General features: G+C 41.8%; 1 protein-coding gene across 2 annotated transcripts in view; it reads left to right on the top strand.

Moving 5' to 3' along the window:
- KCNQ1 (potassium voltage-gated channel subfamily Q member 1) overlaps nucleotides 1-7139 on the top strand; it is a 552595-nt gene extending 545456 nt beyond the window's left edge. For both annotated transcript variants that reach the window (XM_039537861.1, XM_039537860.1), the window contains one exon: nucleotides 4798-7139. In XM_039537861.1, coding sequence (XP_039393795.1) covers nucleotides 4798-4998 — 201 coding nt within the window. In that variant the 3' untranslated portion in view covers nucleotides 4999-7139. The remainder of the gene's footprint in view (nucleotides 1-4797) is intronic.
- Nucleotides 7140-14840: the final 7701 nt, after the last annotated feature.

Here is a 14840-nt window from a genome sequence, read left to right as displayed (position 1 = left end):
GTGAGTCACAGCACTGCCCTAACTCTCCACAGCTGACAGCACTGCTCCCCAAAATACTTCTCCTGCCCCAGCCCCTCCCCCAGCTCATTCCCTACATCAGGGCTTGCAGCTGGGTCCTCAGAAGGCAGCCTTCCGTGGTGGCTGCATCAGGGAATCCTCATCCAGCTGCCACTGGGACTATTACAGCCCCCTTTTTGTCACTGCAACCTTTTTACCTAGCATCAAGGAGCCAGAGTGGGAGTGAGGCTTTCACGCTAGACTATTATCAGCTTCATTGTTATAATTCATTTTCTGAATTTGACTGTAAGTTTGCCATGGATGCTTAAAATTATAGAATCTTTAAAATGCAAAGAGTATAAAGGTCTATTGAATTTTAAAAGACAAATTACTCTTGACTTTTTTTCTTCCCCCTTCTCAACAAGAATAATTTCTGTCTTGTTCACTAACACCTCCTGGAATGCTTTTTGGTACCTTTTTGAAAATTGGCATGTAATTTTTTTTCTATGTAGAACTAAACAGCTTTTTCTGAAAACATGCCATAAGAGTACCTTGTGGTTCATGGTGAAGAGTACTCTGTGATTCATGGTGAATCACACACCCCTATAACTTCTTCCGAGTGAGAGAGTAAATACAGTTGTAACATTTGCTCATGATGAGTGATCCCAGATTTGCTCTCTGAACCGTCAGTCTTCAAGCGAAGCTATTTTGGTAGTATTTCAGTTTAATGCATCTTCATGAAGATTTAGATTTGTTTCTATGAGCTAGATCCTAAAATGGTATAAATCTGCTTAACTCGATTGAAGTCAATTTATGAATCTTGGGCACACACCTTTTTTAAGGAGAGGGCATTTATTCTTGTGGGGGGAATGCTGCTTTCATCCATAGAAACTCCTATGTGTGAATAATGTTGGTGTGTAATTTCCAAAAAAAGATTTCAAACCACTGCTTGCCGGCTCCCAGCAACTCTCGAGAATGCAAACTTACAAACAGTGAAAATGAGTTGCATCTAGAGCATCTGATCACATACACTTTGCATATTCTTTTTCTATAAAACTCAAGTCTGCCAATAGCACTTTCTTTGGTGTTTACGTAAAAGAAACAAAATCAGTGTGAGTTATTTTTCTGTTTTATTAGCACCGTTTGCTGTTTTAAGTAAAAAGATCAGAGTTGTCCAGAGGAGTTGAGATTACACTAACATCAGCAGTTTTTCTGTTTGCTTTGCTTTTATTACACTTTTTGGCACCATAGTTAATTTCTAATCAAGTAAATGTGTTTGAAAGCATGGTTCAAGGGGAAATCTTACATTTCTATATAAGATATGTTAAATGTATTTAAATCCAGTTTCATAAGTATGGTACTGTTACTCTTATTTCACTGTGTTATTTTTGTAACTAGTGCAATTATCTTTGATGGAAGCAAATGAATATTAGTTTAGAGAGATACATTATGGATTAATATTTGGATGAAAACAGGAAGACTGAGGAATGTTAGCATGCGAGTCTTTCGCCACAGGGCCACTGGTTCCAATACATCAAAGGCTAGTGGCAACACAAAACTTTTGCCTTCCGATGGCTGTTCTTTAGCTTTCATGAAATATATTGTTGGTCTTAGCCAAGTTCCTAATGGAAGACACCCATTGGCAGACTCAACAGAGGGTAAAGATTGACAGGGATGATCCACATGAGTGGAGCAGCACAGGGAAACTTAAATCTCCCCATTCCCTGCAATCTCTGAAGGAAGGGGCGAGCCTCTGGAGCGGTCAACCCAGCTGTTTATGGGTCTAATCCAAAGCCCATGGAAGTCAGTGGAAAGTTATGACTTCCAAAGACTGCCATTGACTTCAATGGGCTTTGGATCAAGCCTTTCATGGACACTAAATACACTTAGGAAATTTTTTTCTTTATTTAAAAATAGAACAGATTAAAGGCCAATAAATAAAACCAACTAGCCCCACCTCATTGTAGAAACTCTGTCCTGTGGTTCTAAAGGTTTACACAGATAAGCAGGGGCATGGAGTAAGGCCTTTATTTTTAATCTCATATGACTCAGCTCAATAATAATTAGCTTTTCATCTGCTTCTGTGGGCCTCCTGCACTGCACAGATGCAGCAGCTAACCTTGGTTCCTTAGAGAAAGTTATCTCTGGGAATTGATTTCCGAGCAAGGGTATTCATATCTCACTTACTCTTCCGTATCTTCATCACCGGCATGCACAGCTGTTGAAGAACCTCAGTCCAATCCACTGTCGTGTTGAATAGCTCACCATTGCAAGAGCACCATCAATATATATTGTTCTGTACATTTTTGGTCAGAGTTTCCTCTGTTGAAATCCCTATTTGAGGGGCAGGGAGTATGGAGGAGGAGAGAGAAGACGTCTGTGCACAGTTCTTCTCTGAAAGTATTAGGATAATTAAGTAAATTACATTTCTGTTTATAGAAATAGTTGTCCCTTAGTATCTCAAGATTGCAATTAGACTGTAGCTTTTCTTCAGAGTTTAATCAAATGGGCCAGGGAAAGTGATAGAAATATCCTACAGGTGATATTCAGGCAGTGGGGGATGCGGGATTGAGATAGTCTGCAGGACAATTGTTATGCCCAGAAGCATCCTCAATGGACCGTCCACAGTGGATGCATTTCAGAAAAGATACACCTTTCTCTGAGGGAATGTACCAGTATTTAATAGAATGAAACCAAAGCTTAGTAAAACTTGACCATTTTCCATCTCTGCTTCCTTCTAGAAGTTGTTCACTATGTGTTCTTGAACTTACTCATTTTAAGAATCTCATCTTTCGACAGCCATTTCCAGCCAGCCTTTCCTGTACCAACTAGAATGCATTGACTAATGTTTTCAAAAACAGCTGCAAAGTATAATTCCCTGGCACCTCATATTTTTGAATTTTCTATATCTGCTTCCCCACTAGTTGTACAAAGCATTTGATCAAAACAGCACTTTCTCTACAGTGGGAAAACATTGTAGTCTCTTTTGAAATTATCCAGGTATATTGGTGTTTTACTCAGTCTTGCTGTCTTTTACCATCCTGTTTACTACTTGGATGATAGCCAGAAATACATAGATTTCTCCTACTTGTGCTGGTTTAAATACCTTTTACTACTTTCCAGCAGATATTCTGAGCAATAATTTTTCTGTCATCATTCATCGTTATTTTTTCTTTTTTTTTTTGTAAAATCTGCTACATCTTTTTGTGTATAATTGTTTCTCTTCTTGAGATCTTAGAACTGCTATGATCGCTAAATCCAAGACAGGGCAATATTGTGGTTTGTTTCTTGCTGCTCTAAGCAGGCTACTTGTGTTGCGGGACAGCAGCCTCTATAGGACGATTACTCTGCTGCTTATGTAGATGAGCTGGGGGTGGGTGTAGCTTTGAATTTGCCCCCTCAATGCACAGCCAGTATAGCTGATTTGAAACAGAGAGGGAAGTATTTTATGCCAGGTAAAGGGCTACTACAGATTACTTTCTCACTGAAGCAAGGGGGAAACCAGACTCTCAAACTGTATCTCTGTGAGGATACGTCTATGCTGCAATTAGACACCTACAGTCGGCCCATGCCAGCTGACTCGCAATCATGGGGCTTGGGCTACGGGGCTGTTTAAGGGGCTCTGGGATCCTTTAACCTTGCAGGATCCTAGAGCTTCACCCTGAGCCCAAATGTCTACATCACAATTAAACAGCCCCTTAGCCCGAGCCCTGCGAGCCCAAGTCAGTTGGCACAGGCCAGCCAGGGGTTTTTAATTGCAGTGTAGACATACCTTAAGATGCAGTTCAGTTCCAGGTCTTCTCCTGGGGCAGCACAGACATGCTCAAATTATATTCCAGGCTTATGGTAAATCCACAGTCTAGCTCTTAATAATCCTGACATTATATTTCTCAAAACAGCAGATTCTCTTTTTAAAATAGTTTGAAATAAAAGTAGAAGAAATTTAGAGGGCTAGGTACAGTGGAACTATGAGGTGGGGGGAGAGGCAGTAGGGAGCTAGTTACTTCTCCCTGATTCTGAGGCTAGCCCTGGCCCCAGTGTAATTTAGAGCAGCTATGGGGCTGCTCTAAAATGCACCCTTGACAAAGGGCCTTTAATGGACCCAACGCCAATGGAAGATCAGTTTGGCAAAGCAGACTCCACAACACCCCACGCACATACCCCAATAAACCTACTAAGTTGGACTGGGAGTGGGCACAGACATAGGACCTGGCTGCCATGCATTTGCACCAGCAGGGGTTTCCCCTCAGACAGGGAGGGGTCTGTCTGCTTGGCATTTTGTGGCCTGGGGTCACATCAAGGGGTCATTATGCCATTGGGACTCTGTCCCAAAGAACACAATACAAGTTTCAGTCACCAGTTGTGTCTGACAAAAAGATCATTCCAAGTAAAGTAGGAATTTGCATGTTAAAGCAGTTAGCACAGATAGACATTTTAGAAGTTTGTCTTTATGCTCTTTAAAAAAAAACACTTATAATTATTCTCTTCAGCACTAAGTTCTGCTTCCCGGTTCCCTTTTGACACGTGGATCTTGCTCTTTAAAAGCCCAATTCCTCTAGCACTTGTACATTCCTAGCTAGAATATTAACAAGCCTCTCTAAAACTTGGATATGCTCCTACCATAATGAATGTATTCAGTATCTTGGTTTTCTCTTAGTAACAGAAGTTTGCATGTATAGGAGGGAGTCGTGCCAGTGCTAATTATGAAAAAGCTATTTTTAATACGTCATTCTTGTGCCATGTCTTCTTATTACTTTCTCAAATTCTGACACTGAAAGATGTTTCACTTTGTTTTTGTAGGTAATGCAAATGGACCAGAAATTAAACCTCATTACAGATATGCTGCATCACCTGGTTTCCAATCAGCAGGATGGCCAAAGCAGTAACGGATCATCTCAGAGAAGCAACACCATTAACTCAGATTTCTTCCTCCCTAACAACACCCTCCCTACTTATGAACAACTGACAGTACCAAGAAGAATCCAAGATGACATATCCTGATATGGTAGAAATACAGGTGGTTGTTTTTTCCCTTTTTAAATGGAACTGAAGGTTGTGAATCTGGAAAGAGTTAAATTTATCAGCCATATGGAACGCACATGACTACTGTACCAATGTTTCTCGCCTCTGAAACACTCCTTCCAAAGACAGTCAGTCAGATCAGATGAAGATTTATCAAGCTAACACACCTCAAGGCCTCTGTGCTGTGTTGTTTTAACACAGTACATTCTTAAATTCCATTTTTATTTTGTTCAAGAACAGTCGAGTGCAATTCATCATGGCACTGCAAGACCAAAACAACATAGAAGACAGGCAAAATTGCAAGGAATTTATGGCTCTTTTTAAAGGAAATATAGTAATACTTGAACTTAGATAGCAATGTGTGCATTCTGTTTATGAATCTACTGATAGCAATATAGTTTTACTAGTTAGATTTTAAAGCAAAATGGGGTAACTTATGTTGATTTTATTGTATAAACATACCACTGACATTCTAGAGAATGACAAACCGCACAGTGAATTATTTTCTTTTCTCTGTTACATAAACACTTACCAGATAATGACTAGATTTTCTTTTTAATCTGTTTTTCTTCAGGGAAGAAGTAGTGGTTAATCTGAAACCATACTGTTTATAGAGGAAAGTGCTATAGATTTTTTTAAGATATGAAGTTTTCATGGGAGAAGGATAAAATACGTCAATGAAAAAAATAATTCTGCTTTCTAGAAACTGCTGCCAAAGAGTTTATATATAAATGTTAACACAACTATCTAAATGTGCTTGTCCAGAAAGATCTTTTTAAAATGAGTGTTCACTGCTTTTATATTTTTTCTATGTCTAATTTTTGTAGCATTACTTCCAAAAATGTTACAAGTAAATACATGCAAAAGTCTAAAGCAACTGGATCTTGTTGGTCAAGTGCTTGAATCCGCCAGTTATTGAGCATCCACAACTCCCATAGGAACCGAGGCCCCAGTTCAGAAATGCATCTCTAGTCGGTACAGCATGTAAGCACATACATTAAGTCCTTAAGCATGTTTTTCCTGACTAGGGATAGATTTAAGCATGTGCCTAAGTGCTTTCCTGAATCAGGGACTCAAAACACTCAGCTCCCAACAGGAGACACTCAAAACCCCCAAAGGCTTAGGCCCTAATTTAGGGGACCAAGGCCATTAAAACTAAAGACTCACATTGACTTGGTCATTCAGGCTCCAAATCCTACTTGTCACACTCATACAAGTAGTCCCTACTGAAGTCAGTGGGCCAAATTCTGCCCTTATTTATGCCAGTAAAGTTAGTGGAGTTCCTCCACATTTATTTTTGTATTAATGAGAGCAGAATTTGGCCCAGTGTGACTACTCACATGAGTGAGGTGAGCAGGATTTGGACTTAGGTGACTTAGAGTGAAATTCGCCCCTTACCAAAAGCCAACATAAAGCCTGTCCACTTCAAAGGCTTCAGTAGGTCTTAAATGGTGCACAAGTTTTGTATTGGCTCTCTAAACATTGATGAAGTTCACCCTGGTTGAGAGAGTGACCGAAAACTGGTGATTACAAAGCAAATATTTAGGCCAAATTAATGACTAGGTTTATTGCAGGTAAATGAAGAGGAGGGCAGATGGGGTAGGTCACAAACTCTTCTACTGTTGTAGCAATAGATATAAAAATCCAAGATCTGAATATTTAGTCCTGTATATTTGAAAGGAATTGGACTGTATTGCAAAACTGAGGCCCCATAGCCACTTAATATTACATAGCAGTTAACCTCACCACACTTTAACATATGAGTAACATGAAATACTTGTGCATATCGATTGAATTGAGCTCACAGGGTAGCATAGGTAATAGGTCTGGGCTTTGTTTTAAACATTTAATCTTCTAACATGTCTGAACTCAGTTGAATTATAGAGCAAAGCATACTGTATCTCCTTATACCGATTGTTAAAATTATTCAGTCTTGCTGCTATACAGTAGATCATTTTAAGGGTGTAGAAATTTACAGTTGTAAACAGGGACTATTTCGGGGCATTATGTTTTATAGAAATCAAAAATAATTGTGATGATTTTGAATTTGTTTTTTAATGAAGTTCACTGTGTAATTTCAGGTTATTAATCTGACTGTTAATTTCCTAATAAAATACAGGACGGGAGTACTATGACTTTGATTTGTTCTAAACTCCACAAACTTGGTACATTCCAGAAAGACTAATATTTTTTCTGGGTCTGTCACCATGGTGTGTGGGTGCCTTATTTGAAACACAAGATCTCAGTAAGAGTGACCAACCTCCATCGACCTGTTCTGCCTGCATCTTAATTAGAGAGCTGTGAAAACAGGATTTAATCTGTTGAGAAGATACAGGCAAAGAGATGTGTCCTGTAGCTCTTTCTAAAAGCAACCAGATTCATATTTACACATATTTCCAGAGCCACAGGGCTTCCACCAAGAAAGCTCTGCCATCAGCACCCAGACCTCCCAAGATCATATCTTCATTTTCTTTCTAGCAGGTAAACCTCAGTACTAATAACATTGAACACAACACATTTCATGCCAAAGGATCCAAAAGCAAACACTTTACACATTGATATGTGAATGTATACATTTCAGAAACCACCTTCACCAAAATCCTGTTCTAAACTCTGTTCCTAAAAGATTTCAAACCTTGTAGTGGTTATTTCTCAGGTCTACAACTAGCTATTCCAGATCTGGATTCAGTTATTCCTTTCAGAAACATGGTACCAGCTCCTAAATCCTTTCTGACTTAACTCTTCATTCTGCAGGAGAAAGTGTCCTTCCAGGAGGAAGACTGATATCTTTTCCAAAGGAAGCATGGGCTCAAATAACCACTGACATTTAGGGTCCTGGTCATTCTTGAAAGATTGCTCTGCCAGTGTAAAGAGGCCATAAAGTGGCCTTTTTGACATTACCAGAGGCAAGTAAAGAGGCTTAGTGTAAAAGAGAATCATGTCCAATTTCGCCTCCATTTTCCCCACATCTGATTTTTTTGTTATTCCTTCAGAAGGACCTCTTTATGATATAAACCATCTATCTTTGTATCTTTGTTCTCCCAGCGCTGTCCGTACTCCACCTCCCTATGGGGATTAACGTACAGCGCTGGGAGCCGTGCTCCCAGCGCTGGGGCTCTGATCACACTGGCGCTTTGCAGCGCCACAACTTGCAGCGCTGGAGGGGGTGTTTTTTCACACCCTGCTGCAGCGCTGCAAATCTGCAAGTGTAGCCATGAAGAGCTGGGTAGAACCTCAAGAGACTGACCTGCAGAGAGGCAGGTGGCAGAAGGTGACCAGGAAGTGGAACAGCAGCTGGTGAGGCGGCCAGCAGATTGGGACCACAGCTGTTGCAGTGGCCAGCCAGAGTAAGTGCTCAGATGGCAGAGCAAGCAAGGTGCCTTCTTCCCCAGGTGGGAAGTGAACTCACACAGCTGCATCTCTGAACCCTGGGTCCTCACTGACCAAGGACAACCACCATGAGTGAGGTATGGTGAGGGAGCAGAGAGGGGCACAGAAAAGGAATTGTTGGTTGTAGAACTTTAGAACATGAGGCAGAAGACATTGCCCCATGCCCTCTGGGGTGGGTGTCTTGCTCACAGTTTTATGATTATGAAACCTTCTTGCGGCATATCCCTAATTAATGTTGGGTGACTTCCCTCATTTCATTAAAAGTTTATTTTCTAGACTCGGACTCTATGCTTGCAAGTGGGGAAGTATTGCTTCTGAGAGGCACCCAGGAGTGGTGTGTAATTTTTCCAGGTTACTGGGTGGAGGCTCGAGCTGGTTCTGTGTTGTATTGTTGAAAAGGAACCCTTAGATACTGAACCCGGCCCTGGTTGCTGCCAACTCCACCTGGCAGAAGGGTTACATATATAAACTGTGCTACCTATAAGAGACCTTTGATACAAGAAAAAGCAGGTTTAGATCTATAACACTATATCACACTTTCCTCTTGTATTTCTGGATGCCAAGGCATGCCATAGTCCTCATCAGTTAATTTGTTGATATAATCTTAGATACGCTATAGAAAAATGCACTTTTTGCAGATTCAGTTACAACTAAGTAGCACCCAATGTGGTTAAAACATGGTTTGATCCTTCATAAATTACAAAACCGAACCATGTTTCATAAATTCATAGAGTTTAAGGCCAGAAGGGACCATCATATCAGCTTGTCTGACCTCTTGTATGTCACAGGCCATTACATTTCACCCAGTTACCCCTGCATTAAGCCCAATAACACATTTGACTAACGGTTGTCTTCCAGAATGGCATTCAGTCTTAAACTGAAGACATGAAGAACTGGAGAATCCACCACTTCCCTTGCTCATATATCTTTCCTGCTCTTTGTTAGCTTGATTTTTTTAAAGTATTTCCAATGAGTGGTTTTTAAAAATAAGAGGGGAATGAGTGTAGAGACATTGCAGAGTCTTCTGCCCTATGTTTGAACTCTGTTGGCTGCTGTCTTGTTATAACCAACTCCCATAATAGATGGGGCTGAACAGCTTGTGGTTGTAAGGGACTCTGGGTCCTTATCTACAACTAGCGAGCGGTAATGACTGTGGTTGAATTAATTGTATAAAGTTGGTTTAAGCAAAAACAGTTTGTTGCATTCATGCTAGCCAAAGTGCATTGTGTTAAGAATACTTGCAGATTTGCCTCATGGCTACACTAGCTCTGTCTTAAACCATTTTAGCTGAAAAGCCCTGTGGGTTCTTATCCCACATTTCCAGCTCAGTTTCAAGAAGCAATGCATGCTGGAAGATTTTCAAGACCACTGGTGCATTATGGGACAGTAGTAAGAATAGCCATACTGGGTCACACCAATGGTCCATCTAGCCCAGTATCCTGTCTTCCAACAGTAGCTAATGCCAGATGCTTCAAAGGAAATGAGTAGAACAGGGCAATCATCAAGTGATCAATCCCCTGTCATCCAGGCCCAGCATCTGGCAATCAGAGACTTAAGGACACCCAGAGCCTGGGGTTGCATCCTTGACTCTCTTGGCCAATAGCCATTGATGGAGCTATTTTCCATGAATTTATCTAATTCTTTTTTTAATCCAGTTATAGTTTTGGCCTTCACAACATCCCCTGGCAATGAATTGCACAGGTTGACTGTGTTGTACTTTCTTTTGTTTGTTTTAAACCTGCTGCCCATTAATTTCATTGGGTGACTGCTGGCTCTTGTGTTATGTGAAGGGGTAAATAACACTTCCTTATTGGCTTTCTCCACACCATTCATGATTTTTTATGAATCTCTACCCCCCCTTTAGTCATCTCTTTTCCAAGCTCAGTAGTCCCAGTTTTTTTAACCTCTCCTCAGATAGATACTGTTCCATACCCTGAATCATTTTTGTTGCCCTTCTCTCTACCTTTTCCATTTCTGATATATCTTTTTCAGATGGGATGACCAGAACTTCATGCAGTATTCAAGGTGTGGGCATTCCACAGATGTATATAGTGGCATTATGATACTTTCTGTCATATTATCTATCCCTTTCCTAATGGTTCCTAACACTCTGTTAGCTATTTTAATTGCTGCTGCATATTGAGCAGATGTTTTCAGAGAACTATCCATAATGACTCCAAAATCTCATTCTTGAGTGGTAACAGCTAATTTAGACCCCATCATTTTGCATGTATAGTTAGGATTATGTTGTCCAATGTGCATTCCTTTGCATTTCTCAACGCTGAATTTCATCAGCCATTTTGTTGCCCAGTCACCCAGTTTGTGACATCCTTTTGTAGCTCTTTGCAATCAGCTTTGGACTTAGCAGAGGACTAGTTGAACTGTGGCAGCCAATCCGTCTCTGTACTGGCACTGAAACAGAGGAGGCTCAATCATTATTGAGCCCCGTTGAAGCATTATTGGAATGGTAGTTAGTGCCCTTGTCAACTATTTGGAGCACTTTTTGTAAGTGAACACAACACGTTTTAAAATAGTTTGGGGAAGTAAATGTTCCATGGAAAGCTGCTCTAGTGTAGACAGGGCCTTGGTTGTATACTGTTCTACCCCATTTTTTAAAGCAACTCAAAGTTTGTACATGACAGAAAAGAGTGGTTTGGGTTTTGTTTCCCTTGAAAAGGTAAGAACAGTATAATGTAGCAGACGGGGGGGACTATACTTTGACTCTGGACACCTGGGTTCTATTCTTGGCTTGGCCACTGTGTGATTTTTGGGGCAAGTCCTTTTGTTGTTCACCTCTGTTTCCCTTCCACCCTCTATCTTGTCTGCTTAGACTGTAAGCCCTTCAGAGCAGAGACCGTTTCTTACTATAGGGTTATTCAGTGTTTAGCAAAATGAGGTCCTGATTTGGGGGCTTTTAGGCACTACTGTAAGACAAATAATAATAAAGCAAAGGGCAATGCAGGGCCTTGCTCCATGCAAAGTCCGTATTATTTTGAGATTTGGTAGTTGCAGAGTTAGAAGTGCTTCTGCCAAGATGACAATTTGTTCCCCTTCCCTTTGACAGAAGAATCACAAAAAAGAACAAAATCTGGATATTTTCACCTGAAAAGTTTCCCCCATTATAAACTGGGCCCATTTAAAATACATTAATGGGCAAATGCAGTGTTCAAGCACTAGAAGCAGCAGAAATAACTCGATGTATTAGTCAGCAGATTAAATAGTCATTATACTGCAGCCAGTTAATACCTGTTGTTGTTAGCAAGCATCATCAGTTCTAAGGAAGATGGAGATATTCCAACGCCTCCATCCCCACCCCATCTTGCTGGAAAGTTTGGGGCAAGCAAATTGCTTCTTCAAAACAAACAAAAAGGGGAGAATAAAGGAGGAGTTTTTTCAGGAATATATAAACTGAAAATAATTTTAAACTAACTAATGCTCATATCCCTTGCTGAGGTAGATAAGTATTATTATTCCCAGTTTACTGATGGAGGGTGGTATGAGGGGAAAAAAGATGCAGAGACTAAGGGCCTGATCCAATTCCTGTCTGTGACCCCAAATCTGCAAAAATTTAAACATGTGCTTAATTTATTACACCTGAGTAGTCCCACTGACTTCAATGAGACTATACACAAGTGTAAATTAAGCATGTGTGTAAGTCTTTGCAGTTTCAAGGCCTATGACCACAGGCACTGGCTTCTAATTTTCCCCAGGGGTGCTCAACCCCCACCCCTGCCTCTGCCCACTCCCACGCCAGCCCTGGGCCTGCCCTACCCCCCACCCCACCTCTTCTCACCCCCTCCCCTGAGCACACCCCATCCCTGCTCCTCCATCTCCCTCCCAGTGCCTCCTGCATGCCGCTGAACAGCTGTTCCACAGCATGCAGGAGGCACTTGGAGGGAGGGGGAGGAGTTGATCAGCAGAGGCCAGCAGCAGGTGTGGGTGGGAGGAAGTGGAGCTTGATTGCCGGTGGGTGCTAAGCACCCGCTAATTTTCCTCCATTCGTGCTGCAGGGCTGGACTACCCACGGAGTTAGCACCTATGATGATAAGTGTCTTTCCATAGATTTAATAGAAATTGGATCTGGCCTTACATGACTTCCCCAAGGTCACAGAGAGATCTGAATTCTCTGATTCAAAGAGATACAGTATATGGCTCCCATTCCTGTGTTCAGACTATTAGATCACATCACCCTCATGGACCTTCAGCACTCTCAAGCTATGGCAATTAGAAGCAGAGAGATTTTCCTACCAGCCTCCCTGATCTCACATTGGTCCATTCAAGTCTATCAAAATGAACATGGGAAAATAGATTCTCTCAAATTAACTTGATATCTTTTTTATGAAATTCCAAGTTTGATTGATAAAAGTAACAGTGTTGACGTAATAGACTTCTGTAAGGCATTTGACTTGGTACCATATGACGTTTTGATTAAAAAGCTAAAACGATATAAAATTAACATGGCACGCATTAAATTGATTAAAAATTGGCTAACCAATGGGTCCCAAAAATGTAACTGTAAATGGAGAATGGTCATCAAGCAGATGTGTTTCCAGTGGATTCTGCAGGCATCGGTTCTTGGCCCTACACTATTTAATATTTTTACCAGTAACCGAGAAGAAATCACAAAATCATCACTGATAAAGGTTGCAGATGATACCAAAACTGGGGGAGTCGTAAATAACGAAGAGGGCAGGTCACTGATTCAGAGTGATCTGGATTGCTTGGTAAACTGGGCATAAGCAAACAATATGTGTTTTAATATGGCTAACTATAAATGTATACATCTAGGAATAAAGAATGTAGGCCATGCTTACAGAATGGTGGACTCTATCCTGGGAAGCAGTGACTCTGAAAAAGATTTGAGGATCATAGTGAATAATCAGCTGAAGAAGAAGACATTTTGATTACGAGGCATGGGATAATCCCATAAGAGACCTCAAACAATATCAAAGTTGAATTCTTTAACCAGGTGCTAGTTTGTGCACTACAGTCAGTTGAAGAATGCTTCATGCAGCTCAAGAAACACAGCAGTATATTTGGGATGTGGTATGATATTCCAAAACTCCTCACTATACCTGAAGAAGACCTATACCAGCAATTAGGGTGACCAGATGACCCAATTTTATAGGGACAGTCCCAATTTTGGGGTCTTTTTCTTATATAGGCTCCTATTACACACACACCTCCGCATCCCCCGTCCCAATTTTTCAAATTTGCTGTCTGGTCATCCTACCAGCAATGCAGGGCACTAGAGACAGTGTTGACACATGATGACATGCACAATATTGATGCAAGTGATTTAGGTGATGAACTGAAAGCCCTTTCAAGATACATTTCAGCAGGATCAACTCCAAAGGCTATTTTGGAATATGCGTGCACCAATAAGATGACCACTCTCTTTCCAAATGCTTTTGTTGCTCTGCGCATACTTCTAACACATCCTGTAACAGTTGCCATTGGAGAATGCAGCCTCTCCAAGCTGAAGTTAATAAAAACACATCTACTCTCCACAATGACACAGGAGAAGCTGGTCTGCCTTGCAACCATCTCAACAGAGCATGAGCTGGCCCAGACTGTGGACCTTCAACAGGAAGCAGTTCAAATCTTTGCAACCAAGAAGACATGGAAAGCACCATTTTGATTATTCAAACAGATAAAAATGCCAGTGTTTACTTTGCAGACAAGAAAAGTTACATTTGCTGTTCAGGCGTTATAAAGTTAAGTGTTACTTAAAATTTTTGAACAAGGCATTTTAAGTTGTTCATTCTACTTTATTGGGGTAGGTAGCAGAGCAGTACCATGAGAGGAGTAGAACAGGAATAAGGCAGAATTGAGACCTTTCAAAGTTTTGGCCCAAGCGAGGGGGAATGGGAGCGTCATTTGAGCTCACCACCTCAGGTGCCAAAATGTTGTGGGGCGGCCCTGGGTGCTGTGTAGTTGTGGTAGTGGGCTGTGGGAAAGTGCATCGGGCAGTAATGGTGCGGCTGTGTGGGGGGGATGCTGGGCAGCGGTGGGGGGGTGCAGGCTGCTGTGCATTTGTGGTGAAGGGTCTGTTTGGGGGGCTGCTGGGCATAGAAGTTCCAGGGGACACTGGGCACAGGGAGTCGGGGGCTGTGTGGCACGGTATGGTCCCACCCCCAAGGGGAAGGGGCACGCTGGCAGCACAGGGCTAGGCAGGCCAGTGTGCGTCTGGCAACTGCTGGTTTGTATACAGTGCCCTTGCACTGGGCTGGGTGGAGCAGGGCCGGCCCCACCATGCTATGCCCCATTGCCCCTGGCTGGCCCCTTGCTCTGGGAACCAACCTCCCCATGCCATGTTCCTTTGCCCCCATGGGGGCCCACAGATATGTTTGGCGCCGGGCCCACAAAAGGTTAATCTGGCCCTGCTGGGGAGGGGAGTTGTGGTACAGCTGCAGCTGACCCGGAGTTCC

Source organism: Mauremys reevesii, linkage group 4 (assembly GCF_016161935.1).
Source record: "Mauremys reevesii isolate NIE-2019 linkage group 4, ASM1616193v1, whole genome shotgun sequence".
NCBI lineage: Eukaryota > Metazoa > Chordata > Testudines > Geoemydidae > Mauremys > Mauremys reevesii.
This window is presented reverse-complemented; position numbering and strand designations above follow the sequence as displayed.